Source organism: Curcuma longa, chromosome 5 (assembly GCF_044706935.1).
Source record: "Curcuma longa cultivar G26 ecotype Majalengka, Jawa Barat chromosome 5, ITB_CL_G26_1.1, whole genome shotgun sequence".
In the NCBI taxonomy this organism is placed as follows: domain Eukaryota; kingdom Viridiplantae; phylum Streptophyta; class Magnoliopsida; order Zingiberales; family Zingiberaceae; genus Curcuma; species Curcuma longa.
Genome location: NC_133865.1, coordinates 10,542,946 through 10,556,085, shown reverse-complemented (window position 1 = coordinate 10,556,085; position 13,140 = coordinate 10,542,946). Strand labels below are relative to the sequence as shown.

Below are 13,140 nucleotides of genomic sequence, written 5' to 3'. Positions count from 1 at the left end.
AAGGTTAGGGGGTGTTTGGTTTGGAAAATATTTTTTATTTTCTGTTTTTCATTTTCTATTTCTAGTTTTCTATTTTCTGGTCTAGTTTTCAGAAAATAGAAAATATATTTGGTATGATATGCTGTTTTCTATTTTCTAGAATAGAAAACTGGAAAACGCGTTTGGTTTGATAACTATTTTCTATATTTTTTATTTTTTTATTAAAATAAAAATCTAGAGTTTTAATTAATTATCTTAATTAATCCAACAGCGTCTAATCCCACGAGTTTTAATTAATTAACTAACCTTAATCCAATTCATCAATTAATCTTTCATCAAATTACCTAATTACACATATTAATCCTCAATTAATTAACAATCTAATAGTTATTAAATTAATTAACTAACTAATGATTTAATTAACTAATTAATCTAATAATTAATTAACTCAATTAATTAAAACTAATCGGTAAAGTTTCCTTTACCGATTTCATCGGCAACTTCTCGCGTAGCTTGGATCGACGGCAGAGGCGGTGGCGACTCCGGCGTTGGTGGGCGGCGTCTTGAGCGCATGCAGGCGGCAGGCGGCAGGCGGCTGAAGGGCGGATCGAAGTCGCGAGGGCCGTGCCCGGAAGGCTTCGCCGGGCCTGCGCGGCGCCTCCGGTGGCGTCGCCGGGCTCGGGCGGCGCCTCCGGTGGCGTCGCCGGGCCCGGGCGGCGCCTCCGATGGCGTCGCCGGCCCAGACATCGCCGGATTTGAAGCTTTTCCAGCGATTCCAATCCAGCCACGACGCACAGCGGGAGGAGAAGAGGATCAGGGCGTCGGCTCGGGGAAGAAATCCGCAGAAGAAAACCCGGAAAAAATGCGGAATCGAAGGAAAAAAAACCCGGAAGAGATGTGCTCGCTCGCTGTGCTCGTCGTGGAATCGAAAGGAAAACGCCGCGTTTTCACATTTTCCATTCCCAACTGAGTTTTTAGAAAACGATGATTTAGCGTTTTCTGTTTTTCTGGAAAACAGGTTTTCATTCTCCAGAAAATGAAAAGAAAACCACAAACCATTCAGCGTTTTCCATTTTCCTTAGAAAAGGAAAATGGAAAACGCTGGAAAACGCTCAAACCAAACGCTGCCTTAAAATCTGAGCGGAGTCAAGGGACACGTCTTTGTCTGGAAAACGAGGTTCTGACCGTCGATCCACGTTTAGATCGATGATGGCAATTTAATTGTTTTTTTTAATTAAACGACAAATTAATGTTTGAGTTTGCTACTTCGTCTTTTCAAATGTATACGGCGTTGACTTTTCTCATGAGTATACTCATCAAATTGGGTTAGATCGACCGGATTGATCCGCCCCGTCAAATAATTTAGATGGATTATATTAAAATTTTATCAACTCATTTTAAAATCAGTTGGCCTGTCTAAGCTAGGGCTGGGTCAGTACGGTATATCGAATTTTACATATGATACCGTATACCGTACTAAAAATTTCGGCATAAAAAAAATATATACCGTTACCATACCGAATTTTCGGTATACCGAAATTCCGGTATACCGAATTTTCAGTATAGTATAAAATGCATACCGATCAAAATGTTCGGTATACCGATCATACCGAAATACCGACCAACCGACCGATCATACTGATCATACCAATCGTATAAAAATGTTCGGTATACCGATCATACCGAAATACCGTACCCAATATCAATTTTAAAAATAATAAATAATTTATAAGAGGATATATAATAGGTGTTTCGGTATATACCGAAATACCAAAAAATAATAATTTCGTACCGATACCAATACCGAAAAATTCGGTACGGTATTATACCGTACCGAAATTTTCGGTATACCGAAATTTTCGATATGGACGGTAAATATCGGTATGGTATGTGCGGTACACCAAAAATTCGATATTTTTTCCCACCCCTAGTCTAAGCCCGTGACCTGCCTGGGTTGGTCCGCGGCGAACTTGAGTTGGCCCGCGGGTTGAAAAAATTTATTTATTTATTTTTTTAAATTTTAAAATTAAAGTAGAAAACTTAATGAATTAATAGGTTTGATCTATTTAAATTATAATTCAAGTTTAAAAATTATAATTCAAACTTATAACTTTCAACTTAATCAATTTAAATTATAATTCAAATTTAAAAATTTTAATATTTTTTTTAACATACATGTGGATTGGCCCACCTAACCCACGGCCCGCCTTGAGTTGGGTTGGATTGGAGATTTTTCAATCCGCCAAATTAGTAGATTGGTCCGCCCCGCCCTGCCATATAATGAGCTCGCCATAGGTTGGTCCGTCCCGCCACAGATGGGTCCGTTTGACAGATCTACACGTGAGCAATGTTCAACAAGCTTCCTGATAATGAAGGATGATTTAAATAATTTTCCTGTTATTTTGACAATTTTCCACTAATAAAAAAAAGTTTAGCGGTGATAATTGCGGATTAAGGTAAAGTTTGGTTGTTTAGAAATAAAATAAAATTATTTTCCTGATAATTTAGGGAAATATTTAATATTTTCTAAACCTGATTTAAAATTTTTTTGTGATTCTTTTATTTCATAATTTACCTTTTATAATTTTTTCTATTTTTTATACTAGATATCCGAACCTTACGAGCTAATTAATCTCGAGATGTATTTTCACACATCAAGTAAATTAGTTAAACAAATACGATGACTCCTAACTTGATGTCCCAACAACATCAATAATTCAAACCTCACAAATTTTGCATTGCGTGCATTTCTAACACTCACTGATCGGATAAACACGCTCAATCTTTTTCTTTCTTTCTGGGGGCCCTATTATGCAAGAATTAAATTCTCTAACAAATAATCAGGTATCTCAAGTTCGAATCTCAATTGTAACATATTACAGGTGATTTTTCCTCTATTGAAAATCAAACTTAAGAATTTTAGCGGTCGGATGAGTCTTCGAGTGTGCTTTCCGATTTATCCCAACACTCAGGGTGAAAAAATTTCCGTGGGGCCACGGATTGAAGAATGTTGATTGTCTGGATGAACCTCCATGAGGACTTTTTGATTTATCTTTCATGATTAATGAAAACATTTTATAAACTAGTATCAATCATATGAGAGTTAGATATCCAATGCTAATTAAAGCTAAGGGCAAAATGGATTGATCAAGTTGGGCGTGTGATCAGCTCTGGAAGGCCCATTTAAGTTGGACCCAGCGAGGATCATCCTGGGCCATATTAGGGCATACTTTGTGCCTGGCTTAATTAGACTCTATAAAAAAAATAATAAATTATATATATATATATATATATATATATATATATATATATATATAATTTTTTAATTTCAAAATTATCTAAGTCGCCTTCGTCCAGCTCATCTTGATCCACATATTAAGCCAAAGTATGTTCAATCTTGAATGGGACAGGCCTAAACTTGACTAGCACGCCTCATCCGACCGTAAGAGACTTCAAAACCTTCGAATGCTTTCCACCACCTCTATGTTTATTAAGGACTCGGGAGTGGCTTGGGATAACTAGAGCAAACTCCATCCAAAAAGTAATCTCTGCCTGCAGTGAATTTCGGACCGCGAAAGTCTAACGTCGTAGAACTGATGTACGTGTTTTTCGGATTTATTTGGATGATCGATGAAAAATTTTCATATAATCAAATTAACTATTGATGTGGTAAGTCTTATTCGGGTTCGATGTGGTAGGGTAGGTCAATAGTTAGTCTAACCTGGCCTTTCTCAGGATCCACGGTCAACGTTGTCCTAGGAACCCAAGCCTAGTTATTCCGGGCACGGTCCATCCAACCTATCTAAGTAACCCTGTCTACTCGGCCCGTTTGGTATCTTAATCTGTTTATCCGGTTAAGCCCAGCTATGGCTAGTCCCAGGTAAACGCCTCGATCCACAATCAACGCGTAGGTCCTCTCGTGCCCAGTTCACTTAGCTTACTCATACTAATCGATTTACCCGGCCTGCACGGGCATTTACTCCACCTACCCGGGTAAGCCCAACTGTCATTAGATCTGGATACTTGCATCACTCCAACGTCGTCGCTCGGGTTACCCAATGCTTAGACTGTCTTGGTTTACTCAGTTTGCTCAGCTCACTCAAGCCCTTCAGTCTACCCGACCTGCTCATTATAACACACCGTTTATCCAGCTAATCCCCACTGTGGCTGGTCCCGAGTAACCTGCCCCATTCCGCCGTCAGTAATCAGATCATTCAGAATACTCAGTCTACTTGGTCTGCTCGACCATTCAGTCTGCTCAGCTTACCTGGATAATCCCGACCACCGCCAGTCCCGACCATCTCCTCCCACTCCGACATCAACTCAGGCTCAAGTCTTATAGCTAACAGACAAATATAATGTGGACATTCGAACGTGTGAACTGTTGTACAGGGAAAAGGCTATGGTTATGTCTCCACGCCTCACCTCGTCATTGTTACTAACTTTCTACCCACAGCTAAACGACAAAGGTGACGTACCGCATCAAGCCGCAGAGCAGTTATAGGCGTATCGTCTATGTTTCCTAAATGCCGCCCTACTGGCGTAGATGTCAACAAAGTCCAGGTTTTGTCCCCCCGGATACCTCCATAGCCTGCTCCCTGGCAGATGGAACGTTCGTCTCATAGGTATATCAATTCTCATGCAAGTACAAGTTCTCTCTCTCGACTCTTGCATTTGGACAACTACTACTGCTGCTCTTTCTTCCTCCACATTCGTCGGAAACTGACTTGAGCATCGGAGTGGCCTGCAAGGAATTCTCGGTATCAGCTAATCCGTTCGTTTATTGTGATCTCACAGGTCTCCTTCCTACCGGGGTCTGCTAAGATTGAGGTGACATTTTCTTGACTAGTGGGTTGACTGTCGGCGGCATTTGGCTGGAACAATTTGATTGGTGAGTTGACTATTGGCAGCATTTTGGCCGGAACAATTTGACTGGTGGGTTGACGTAAGTGTTTTTCGGATTTATTTCGATGATCGATGAAAAATTTTTATAGAATCAAATTAATTATCTTCGAGATTAATCGATTAAAAAAAATTAGATATTTAAATTATTAAAAAAAGCTCGGAAAGTTAAATATTTGATCCGTCATGATTTGAAAATTCATATTCAAATCAACTACTATCCATCGAGAAGATGTGCGTCCGTTTATAACCATAGTCATTATTACACTTTTTATTTAAAGAAAATCAATTGCATCAACAATTCAATTATTTTCACTCTCTTATTATTCATTTTCTCTATCTTCCTTCAAATTCAAAATTTGATTTGAGCGTCGTCGTCTAACTTCTTTCCGTAAGCCTTTTCAAATACCCATTCAGAAGATCTGTATGCTACTCGACATCCCGAAATTAAACTCGAAGGAAGGAAGTCGACTCAATTTATATCCAACCGATTATTTGGTTGAGCCTTTGGTCTCCATTTCTCGATCTCGGATCGAAACAGCTCCATTTAATTTTCATATTTCATTTTCATTTTCAGGTTTCTCGAACAGAGCGAGAATGCCGCACATCCTCTGACAAAATAAAAACCACATCTTTAAATCGAGAGAGAGAGAGAGAGAGAGAAAGAGAGGAGGAGGAGACGAAGTGATGGATCGCGAATCCTGCTCGCTGTCTGCCTGCCTGACACCGGGCATGGATATGCATGCATGCGATAAGACCGAATGGTCGCTGTCCCAGTCCACACAGGCATCAGCCAGCCATCATCTTCTCCATGAGCGGTCGAGGAGAAAAGGATTCGTGTCGCTCTCTTTCAGTTGCCCATGGATAATTACAGACGGACATCAATTATTTCCCCTTTTTTAATATCAATTATTTAAAATAAATTTAACTAATTTCTTAATAGTTTTTATATAGCTATTTCATGATTATTATTATTATCATACTGTTCGAATAAAATATTTTTGATATGAAAAATATAACCAAGTGTCTTTTTAACTATTTCAATAATTATGAGTATCATTTTAATTTTTTTGTTAAGAATAATTATAAAATGTGGAGGGCATTGTTTCACTAGTTTTGATCATTTTCAAAGGGGCTTTTTGTTTTTCATTAAATTTTTTTAATCCGAATAGATTATAATTTCTGACTCCACTACTTAATCACACGCGCCCGACCTAGCCTATTTAGGCATCTTTGCATAGAGAATTCTCCTCGATGCGTTTTGATGTTATAAAAAGAGTATAATAGAGATTGTTAGTGACTTGCAAAGTTGCTCTTTGCAAAATAATTAAGGTTGTGCATTTCAACAAAAAGTGAAATTCGTCACTCTAACGGTTATACATGATCGATCACACAACCATCTGTGAGGAGGTAAATCAAGAAGTTACAGTTGACTACGACGCGGAAGACATTATTTTGACTTCGTCAAGATCTGATATTTGTCCATTTCAACAAGTCTACTTTGTCATAACCAACTCAACTATATCTACAAATTAGACCTCTCTAGCTATGACAATGTCTCCAACTTTGAGTTAGATGACAATAATGACTTATTTCTAATCCCTTCGTAGTATTTTCTCTTTCAACTTAGTTGTTGCTAAATCTATCAATTAATCTAAATATCTATATATTCGATTCGATTAATTTTTCAATTAATTTTAAAGATGAATATCTTTACTAATTTATTCATCGGATAAATTTAAAAATATAAATAAATCCGGTCTTAGCATCATCAATATCGATGATAATGACTTAATTCCAGCTAAATAACAAAAATATTAGCGAATAATCAAGAGATAAGGATTCAAATAAGAAAATAACAAGAAAGAAAATAAAAATAGGAAACAAAGAAAATAGATATGATTAAAATTAAGAGTGAGCAAAATTAAATCAAAATAGATTTATTTTGGAAATTCGATTAATTCAGGAATTCATTTTTTAAAACTTTTTTGATTATTTTAATTTATTTTATTGGATTTCGATTATATATATATATATGTCGTAAAATTATTTATATTATAAATACTATTAAATTATATTATTATAAATAAATATATAAAAAATTTGCCTCCTTTTCCAAAAAGCAATTGCCATTTTCAACTCGGTACTGATTAATCCCTCCGCCCTTCCCTTTTCTGTGTTTCCTCCTCCTCCTCCTCCTCCTCCTCCTCCGGCAGTCAGGTGAGGCGAGGAGGACCCATGAGAATCTAGCTTCCTTCTCTTCCCTTGTTTTTTTCCTATCCAAAATTCCTCCTTTTTCCTCTTCCTCATCGCCTGATTCATGGATCCCAAGAGCTCCTCCAAGCTGCCCAAGGAGGTCCCCAAGCCCCGGCCGCAGTTGGACAAAGAGGAAGTCTCTCCGGTCAACGCACCAGATGCGGAAAGGAGGGACCTTTTTCCGGCGGAGAGTGGGTTGCAAGTGGCGGTAGTTGGGAAGGATGAGCAAAGGAAGCAGCTTGCGCCGAAAAGGAGCTCGAACAAGGATCGGCACACCAAAGTCGAGGGAAGAGGGCGGAGGATAAGGATGCCCGCCCTCTGCGCCGCCAGGATCTTCCAGCTCACCCGGGAACTGGGCCACAAATCCGACGGGGAGACCATCCAGTGGCTCCTGCAGCAAGCGGAGCCCTCCATCGTCGCCGCCACGGGCACCGGCACCATCCCCGCGTCAGCCCTAGCTACCGCCGCCGCCGCGTCCGCGTCCGCGTCGCTCCCGGCCGCCATCGTCCCCGCTGGCCTCCACCAGAAACAGATCGATGAGCTAGGGCAGGGAGCGGGAGCCGGCGCCGCGCGGCCCGCTTGGGCCATGATGGGGGCCGCCGGGCTCGGCCGCACGTACCCGAGCTTGTGGCCTCCCTCTGTGGGCGGGTTCAACTCTGGATTCTTGCACGCAGCGCCATCAAGTTCGAACCTTGCGGCCGGCGGCGGCGTTGATGCGCCGGTAGGAGGCTTCATGCAGCGAATCGGGGTGCACGGACTCGAATTCGCCGGTGCCAATCTGGCCGGTACTATGAGCTTTGCCCAGATGTTGAGTGGGCACGGGCAGCATCTGCCAGGGCTGGAGCTGGGGCTCTCCCAGGAAGCGCATATTGGAGTGTTGAATCCTCAGAGCTTGAACCAGTTCTATGCGCAGATTGGGCAGGGAGGAGGAGAAACAGTTGATGGAACTGGACATGAACAACAACATCACAACCATCAAAAACATGTTCCGTCGCCGGAGAATGATTCCGACGGGTCAGACGAGTAGAAATCAGAGTTTAAAAGGTGAATTCGACTATGAATGGGAAGGAAGTTGCTGTGTCAATCCAAAGAGATTAGCAAGATTTCATTTTTGTTTCAGTAGATTACTTGTCTTCTGCGTACCCTTCAGAATTCACATCAGAGGAAGTGAGATCACAGTGGCAGCTTCCTTCCATTATTCACTGCATTCAGGTATCCTTTTCTCTGTTGTTCATCAGAAATTTCTACATTGCCAATCTTTGGTGATGAATGATATGCTTCAGGATCTGAAACTTGCAGGTGACTGTATATTAGTGGATTTGAATCCATTGGAAGGATTTCCGCGGGGTTAATTAGTTCAAGGTTTGTAAATAGTAATCTTGAATCCTCCAATTTTTTTGTTGTCTGTGAGTCATGGTTGGTTTGATTTGTATGAAATAATGTCTGGATTTCTTTAAGTTCTACATTTTTTTCTTGAGCTATACATGATCAGCAGTAGACTGCTAGTTGATCTCGAATCATTCTAATGCAAAATTTCACATTTCTTCAAAGATGCTTAGTTTCAGCTTATGCATAGTTCGGGGATGATTCGAAAATAATGTCTCTATCGAATCAAGACACCATTTACACCATTCAATCAATAACCAAACAATCGAGGGAGTGTGACAACATAGCTTCTTCTCTTTTTGAATGGTAATGGGGACTTTGTTGAATTCATTCTCTTCGATCGACACCATTTTCCTACAATTAATGGGTTAATCTGAATGAGACCTCAATGCTCTTTTTGCTGAAAGATTGAACATCACTAGGAAGGCTATTTATATAAGGTTAAACCAGAAAGCTTTAGGAAGTTGATAACATTTGAAAGATTCAATAGTTTTGACTAGAAGAAAGCTTAGTTCCATCAGGTATCAGTTTAACTAGAGCTTCATGTGTGATACATTAACCATTTAATCACTATCTTTTTTCCTGAAAAGTATTTCGATACATTCAGTATTCAGTTACTACCACAGTTATCAGAGATCATCACTTTAGTAGGAACCTTTTGATACCGAACATTCCTCACTGATCCTTCATGGGAATGCCCCGAAGCTCTTTGTATTTCCATTATAATCCTTCTCATTGTAGGGTTGGAAGTTCCTTTAACTGTATCCACAATTTACTATGACTCTATCGACTTCTTTTCTTTATGTATTCGATACTTCCTATAACACATTTGATTGCTACAATTCGAGCATTAGATGGACTAAGACAGATTTAGAGCGATCGGGCTCGGTTTCATCTCATCATGACTTTTTAGTAAACACTACCTTACATAGTGATTTTCATCCCTCTTGGTGTGAGTTTGGATAAAACTCAACTCTCAATGATATGATCTAGGATCCTTTTTGCAGGCATGAGCACAAAGAGTGACATAGATTTCAAGTATCAAACAGATCCATAAACTAGAAATTAAAGGAGAGATAAATAAATATTCAGATTTGAAGTTTTCTCTTCTTTTTTTCTCACTCTCTCTTTTGATTGTCATGTCTTGAATGTTTATAAACACAGTTCACAGAACAAACAAAATGGAAAACCTTATGCAAGTTGAAAACTACAGTTTTGCTTAGAAGGGATGCAAACATCAAACTAGTCCAATCCACCAAGGTTGAAATCAAAGGGATGAAAGAAAGCACGACGAAATAATTCGTCGTACGACCGCAAGAAGATGCACAGTTGAATATGTTATAATAAGCCCCAACAATAATTACAATATCAATATCATTAATGATATAGATCAAGATGTGGATATATAGTATGAAAATTACATGAAATGTGATCAGTACATATCAATTTTCAATTGGTCCTGAATGACCCAAAAGGGTCTGCTCATATTTGCAAATACTTTATGCTAAACTGCAGCAACAAATCATGATCTAAGCCTTATGATTCCTAAAGGAATCTGTATCATATTTACAAATATAAAATACTAAACTACAGTAGTAAATCATGATATTTTATTTCAGAGTGTCAAACAAACATATAAATATCTATTAATGTTTTTGAACTTTAAGTATATACAAATATCAAAATAAAATATTTATATTTATTAATAAATATAGAGCAATAAAATGTATATAGATCCCACTAAACAAATTCTTCTTCCATAATAACTCTCATATTCACAACATACGCATGAAACACCTTAGGTACCAAGTCAGTGGATCTACCAACATGGAATCTGTACTGATGTGCTCTATCATCATTTGACGACTCTGAACTCTTTCTTTAACCGCTAGAAACTTGATGTAGACGTGTTTGGACTTCGGCGAACTACGGTTGTTCTTAACATAAAGTTTTGCGACTGTATTATCACAGTTAATCCTCAATGACCTATCAATATCATCAATGATACGTAGTGTTATGATGAAATTCTACAACCAAATCTCATGATCGAATGCTTCGTAGCATGCTATCAACTTTGCTTCCATAGTAGAAGTGGCTACTGGCGTCTGCTTGACGCTCTTCCAAGATATAGCCCTTCCAGCGAGCATAAAAATATAGCTTGAAGTGGACCTCCTGCTATCTAAACATCAAGCAAAATTGGAGTCTGAATATCTAACCACCTCCAGGTGATCTGATCTCCGATACGTGAGCATATATCTTTTAGTTCTTCGCAAATATCACATCACTCTTTTTATTGCTTTTCAGTATGATAGTCCTGGGTTACTTACATATTTGCCTAACATCCCTACTATGAAAGTTATATCTGGTAGTGTACATACTTGTGCATATATGAGACTTCCCACAGCTGACGTATAAGAGAGTTGGTTCATCTCTTTTCTTTCAAGTTCAAGCCATGGACACTGTTACAAGTTGAATCTGTCACCTCTATATATTGGTGTGTCACTAGGTGTACAATTTTGCATGTCATATCTTATAAGTACCTTTTCAATATAGGCTTTCTGTGAAAGTCCAAGAATGTCTCTTGAACGATCACGATATATTTGTATGCATAATACAAATGATGCTTTACCAAGATCTTTTATTTCAAAATGACTGGATAGAAATGATTTGGTTTTATGTAGCAGTCTTTTATTATTGCTCACAAGTAATATGTCATTCACATACAGGACAAGTATAATAAACTTGCTCCCACTAAACTTGACGTATATGCACTTATCAATAGGATTTTTTCTAAATCCAAATGAGATGACCACCTAATCAAATTTTCAGTACCATTGACGGAATGCCTATTTTAAATCATAAATGGACTTCTTTAATTTGCATACTAGGTACTTTGAATTTTCAGATTCAAAGTTCTCCGATTGTACTATATATATAAATTCCTCAATATCTCCATTGAGAAATGCAGTCTTTATGTCCATCTTATGTACCCTAAGAGAGTCTTTCGTCGACACAGGTGAGAAAGTCTTCGTGTAATCAATGTCTTCCTTTAGAGTGAATCCCTTGGCAACAAGACGAGCCTTATATTTTTTGACATTGTCCCTTGAATCCTGCTTGGTTTTAAATATCCACTTACAACCAACGGGTTTCGTACCTTAGGGCAATTCGACAAGTTCCCTAACGTCATTGGCTGTTATAGATTTCAACTCTTCTTGCATGGTGTTAATCCAATTTTCAGGATTAGAGCATCGTTTGACTTCTTGGAAAGATACAAGATCACTTTCCAACCCAATGTCAAAGTTGTCCTCTAGAGATAAACATAATCATGGGACATCGTAGATCTCCATTCTCTCATAGATCGCCTTAAAGACACTTATTTTTGAGGTGGTTGAGATATATGTTCATCAATATGCGGTAATATCTCACTTTGAGTGGAGGGATCCTCCAACCTCATTGGAGATGTCACGGGAATATCTTGATTCACTACTCTCTCTAGATGTGCAATATCCATGATATGTGGTATGGTAACAATGCCGCTATTGATTGCACTAGTAGTGACCATAGGAGGATTGCTTACACTTTCCTCAAAAATTATTTCCTTGACGTTATCACTCACACTGTTCTTAATGAATTTGACATTTTCCGTTTTGAAAAAAGATCTGTTAGAGGGATCATAAAATTTATACCCTCTAGACTTTTCAAAGTAACTCCACAAAATTGCAGATCACAGTTTAATTAATACCAAGAACATATATATAAGTATAGATAATAAAATATGTAAATAAAACATATAAATCAGCTATTTATGAGATACCATATACAACATTGCATTTTACTCTTTGGACTGAAATACAATTTGTTAACGATTCTCTCTAATATAACTTAAACTTTAGTTGGCCACATAATGAGCTTTCCTTTCGGCCAACCCATTATGCGCATAATTCGACACTTTATATGAGTTATATATTGATCTATAACTTACATCAACCTTAATCAGCCACGCAATATGTCTTTTTTTGAGTCGACATATTTTGTGCACAATATGAACAAAATAAATTTGTTCTATAGTTGTAAGCTACCTTGAACATATATTTGACATAAAAGTAATTTTTCTTTGGGTCAATTACTTTTAGCATAGATGTATCATCTATTGACACAAAATGCACTAAACTTATCTAATGTGTCTTTCTTTAGGTTGACACAATAATTCAATTTAGAAACACATGTGTAGATAGACCCAAGAAGAATTAGACTTAATAATTGATTGATATCATATGACAATCGATTGATATCATTCATGCAATCGATTCAAAAGCTTGCAACTTCAAGATCATCAATCGATTGATGATGAGTGCCAATCAATTGGTATCAACCAATCAATCTCGCTAATCAATTACAAACTCTTATGTGTTCGACATCTAACTCATCAATCGATTGTTGATTTTTGACAATTGATTAGTGGTCATCAATCGATCACTTAAATTGATTACTAGAAGCAATGAACAAGGTAACTGATTAAAATCAATTTTGTTGCGATATTAAGATTGTCAACCATTTAGTCATCTTGACGCAATGCTCATCTATGACAAACTTACTAATTATAATGATGATCAATTT

At 38.0% G+C, this 13,140-nt stretch overlaps 1 protein-coding gene across 1 annotated transcript; it reads left to right on the top strand.

The window, feature by feature from the left end:
- The first annotated feature begins 6,999 nt into the window (after positions 1–6,999).
- On the top strand, positions 7,000–8,618 carry LOC141830143 (transcription factor TCP20-like). Its single transcript, XM_074717629.1, has 2 exons — positions 7,000–8,349; positions 8,437–8,618. The coding sequence occupies exon 1, from the start codon at positions 7,202–7,204 to the stop codon at positions 8,162–8,164; it is 963 nt and encodes a 320-aa protein (XP_074573730.1). The 5' UTR covers positions 7,000–7,201; the 3' UTR covers positions 8,165–8,349; positions 8,437–8,618.
- Positions 8,619–13,140: the final 4,522 nt, after the last annotated feature.

Coding starts and splice junctions, on each gene's coding strand:
- LOC141830143 (XM_074717629.1), top strand. CDS start 7,202: ATGGATCCCAAGAGCTCCTCCAAGCTGCCCAAGGAGGTCCCCAAGCCC.